This window comes from Nothobranchius furzeri, chromosome 17 (genome assembly GCF_043380555.1).
Source record: "Nothobranchius furzeri strain GRZ-AD chromosome 17, NfurGRZ-RIMD1, whole genome shotgun sequence".
NCBI lineage: Eukaryota > Metazoa > Chordata > Actinopteri > Cyprinodontiformes > Nothobranchiidae > Nothobranchius > Nothobranchius furzeri.
The window spans coordinates 53,618,750-53,622,822 of NC_091757.1; the positions used below are offsets into that span (position 1 = coordinate 53,618,750).

The 4,073-nt window shown below is 42.2% G+C and overlaps 1 protein-coding gene across 2 annotated transcripts; it reads right to left on the minus strand.

Moving 5' to 3' along the window:
• On the minus strand, positions 1-2,521 carry pheta1 (PH domain containing endocytic trafficking adaptor 1). Of its 2 annotated transcripts, XM_054731589.2 has the most exons (3): positions 2,410-2,521; positions 1,867-1,957; positions 1-1,110 (listed from the first exon to the last, which is right to left on the minus strand). In XM_054731589.2, exon 3 carries the CDS (start codon positions 1,080-1,082, stop codon positions 207-209), a length of 876 nt encoding a protein of 291 aa, XP_054587564.1. In that variant the 5' UTR covers positions 1,083-1,110; positions 1,867-1,957; positions 2,410-2,521; the 3' UTR covers positions 1-206. The 2 variants fall into 2 exon arrangements, with proteins under 2 accessions (XP_054587564.1, XP_070402267.1); XM_070546166.1 differs by lacking the exon at positions 2,410-2,521 and having other exon boundaries at positions 1,867-2,045.
• Positions 2,522-4,073: the final 1,552 nt, after the last annotated feature.

The following is a 4,073-nucleotide window of genomic DNA, read 5'->3' on the forward strand; positions in this document are numbered from 1 at the left end:
AAGAGTAGCATTTGTTTTTAGATTGTAGACAGAATAGTGTTGATTTTTTTTTTTTATCTTCTGTGGAAAAAGAAAAACCTCAGAAATGTTTGTTTTAGTGATAACACTTAAGAGCTCCAAGTGCTTTCATCTTCCTGAAACTCAGAAAGCACTGGAGGATGACCGGAAAGGAAGGTCCGAACTAAGGAAAAACGGTCCTCGCCGGCCTACTGGCTCTGAAGCCACTGTGCTCGAAGTTCCTCGACCTCTTTGCCGTACCAGTCGTGAAGTTTGGAGAAGCAGCCAGTCCCAGGGGAAACCGGGCTCTCCAGCGACGCTCCGAACCTCCGCGGGGGCACTGGTGGAGCCCTTACTCCATCAGCTCCACAGCCAACAATATTTCCAGAGTCTCCACAGCCTTTCCAGGCCAGGCACGATGAAGCTCCTTCAACAAAACCATTAACCAAGGCAGCTGGCGGTTTATTCCATGCAACTCCGTTCTCCCTGGAAATTCCAGAGATGAGCTGTACCTCATCCTGAAGGTTCTTCTGGGCAGAGCAGAGAGCGGTCATGGAAGGGGCACTCGATGCTGATGAAAGGGAAGACGAAGACGACGACGACGAGGAGGATGCTCCAGATCTGATGCGTGCTGACTGTTTCCCCCTAGAAGACTTAGGCTTACCCTGCTGGGCTCCAATCCCAGAGGCCTCCTGGATCTCCTCCAGCTGCCTCTCCAGCTCCTTCACCACCAGCTTCATGTAGTCAAAGCTGGCCCTCGAGAGCGCCTTCACCCACGACTCCATGGCAGCCTGGTTCTCTGCTGCCATCTTGTACACCCGCGCCTTTGCACAGTCAAACTTGACAGCAAAGGCAAACTCCTCAGCCGACTCGCACAGCTCCACCGTGCATCCCTCAAGGACGATGACGCCGATGGGCTCCCGGCTGTCGCGCTCCTCAAAGTAGAACAGCATGTTGCCCTTCAGGATGAACCAGCGTCGATGATAGGCCGTGTTCCGCTCGCCCTTTTTGAAAAGGAAGCCAGTCTTGTCCGGCGGGGTGTCACAGGTGGCATAGTGAGCCACGCTTCGCTCATTCAGCTTCATCTTCCCCTGTTGCTAAGTCTTTATTTACCTGAAAACCAAAAAAAGATGATGTCACACCAAGGATTTAAGGATTCTCTCGTCCGTGCCATGTGAGTCTGCAGTGTTTTATTTAAGGACGTTTTTAAATAAAGGTTTGATGGTCAGATTACAACATCAGGTGTAGTATAATAACAGGTTTGGTGTTGTACTTCCTGGTAGGTACTTTTTACTATCTGACCATCTCATCCTAGCTGTGTTTATACTTCTGTTTTAACACAGAACTGTACACCATGGACGTAATTTTCACTTTAGAAGTTGGGGGAACACGCGGGGGGGGGGTATCTTTACAGTATGCTCTAATGGGAAACAGGCTTCAACACAAACGGTTGTTTTCTGCTTGGTCCTAGAGCTCAACCAGTGTCAATTTAATATAAAGTAATATTGTTTTTGGATGGTAAAAAGTGCAGGGGTCAAAACTTGACTTCGGAAAAAGTGGGGGGGACATGTCCCCCCCCGTCCCCCTCCAAAATTACGTCCATGCTGTACACAGAATACTCTAACCAAATCAAAGAGTGTTGTTTTTGTGTCCCACACTACAAATCACACGTTCAATAGAAGGAGACCTTCCTACTTGGTAAACAGCTACTAATCCAACTTATTATAGGCTAAAAATACTTTTAAACCCTGGTAGAATATTTTATATTATTTTCCTACATTTGCCGCTACAGTTAAAAACAGGATAGTTGGATTAAATGTCTACAGTGAACGTTAATATTTTAAAATGAAATAAGTTGGTTTTACTTACATGCTCATCTCATATCCTGGTGACATCCACCCCCAGTGCTCCCATCACATCTGGACCAATAAACTCACTAGTTCTTCATATTCTTCCATTCCTCGAGAAAAGATCGTTTTGACCGGGGTTAGACACAAATCCACTCATCGTCCCTCACCCACGAGTGGACCAACAAAGATAAAGAGAAAAGGTCTCCAGGTTCTGACGAAAACGCTAACATTTAGGGGATCTAGTTGTCCTTTTATGGCCACCTCGGCTTGCTAATGGTGTCTGGATGATTCAGCCCAGCGGTTTGCTAGTAGGTCACAAGCATTTTACGCATCAGCAGTTTCCTAGACCTCATCTCCGCCGACTAAACAGTTTCATTTCAAACAAAAAACACTCCGAAGGATCGGCTGCTTTCCGTAAAAACTCGTCTGCCTGCGTGGTTCCGACGAGCTGTTGTGGTTTCAGCCACCGTGCGGGCTCTAATGTACACCAGCTGTGAGTGAACCGGAACTGGACGCTCAACTCACAAGTTATAAAAGCAGAATTTGAACAAAATAAGTGTACCTGTGGATGAAACGACTCCCTTCTGACTCCTTCACAACCTCCAAGTTGATCTTAATCGAGTTCTTCATCTCCCCTTTTGTTTTTTTTTTCCTGTCACGTGACTAGGAGAAGCATGCACTCGTTGTGTTATCCAGCTAGCTTGAGTGGGCGGTGTCGCAAACCCCCTGACCTGAACTTCATCGCCGTCGTGGCATCGCACTTGTTATCGGGACAACTGGTGACTAAAAACACGCGCACCTTGTCTATGCTCTTGGTGATTTGGTTGAAGCTGCTGCTGCATTTACTCTAAATGTGTATACATATATATGTACACATTATATATATATATATATATATATATATATATATATATATATATATATATATATATAATATCTCCAAGCCTCATTTACCAAGCTTTATTTTAAATGTTATATAAAAGGTAAATACATGCAAACAGAGCCTGTCTGCAAAGGCTAGCCATAACATATTTCACAGTTCCATATATTCAGATATAAAATAGATAGTTCCATATAAAACAGATATATGTATATATATATATATATATATATATATATATATATATATATATATGTTTTCTTTGCATTTATTTTTTATTTAAACATTTAAAATAAAGTTTGGTAGATGAGGCTTGGAGATATTGTCTTTGAAAGTCAGTAACAACACTAAATAAAGACCCTGTTGGTGACATGAAATTGCCCCCCTAGGAAAGTACAATAAATAGTTTGGTCAATTGAAAGTATTTTTCATCACGTGAATATAAATCTACTGAAAATAATGTTTTTAGACATTGTACATGCTCTAAAAGTTTGCTCTAAAACAAGTTTGCAGTTCTGGATTTATTATTGACATGTTAACTGTAAGCAGTGTTAACATAACGCAACCACTGGAAGAAAAAAAATTCTGATTTGATTGCTTGCTATCAAGTCGTCTGAGCTCTAATATTTTTTAGAAGCTTATTTGTTTAGAACAGGCTGAAACTGTTTCTTTAAGCTGAAACTCACATATTTAGTAAAGTAAAATCTGTCTCAATCTGTTTGGTAAACATATAATTTTATTTCTCAAATATTAATGTTTATTAAATTCTTTCAAAGTCATCACTTTCTACTTCAGTCAAACTGCACATTTAAAATTACCATGAGTAGTGAGCTCATTCCATGTGACTACAAGCAGCTGCATTACACAGCTGCCCTCTTTAGTTATATAATTTGTTCAAGAGTAAAAAGTAAAATATGCATTTTTTTCTTTGCTAATTTCACATCACATTATTTCTGGATCCTGGGTTAGGAACTCTCCCAACTACGTCGTTGTCCTACCACGCTGCTCTGTAACCTTGCCCCTTATTTTAATGGCGCCGAGCTGTGAGCCTGCAATGAGAATATCGTGCAGACAGTTCATGACCTCTAGCGTCTGCCATCTTGCTATCTCACCACGCTAATCTTCAGCTAACAGATGTGGCCGCTGATGCCATTTACTGTAGCTTTTCTCTTTTAGGGAGAGTTGGCTCACACTGCAAGTACGCTTTGGAGTCGATATATTTTCCTCTATGTGGCACAGGGTTCGTGGTGCTGCGACACTGTAAGAGAATTGCGCGGTTTCTCAAACTGGCAAAATAAAGGAATCAACGTTGAAATGAGTGTTACAAGTAGACACGTATGCCAACA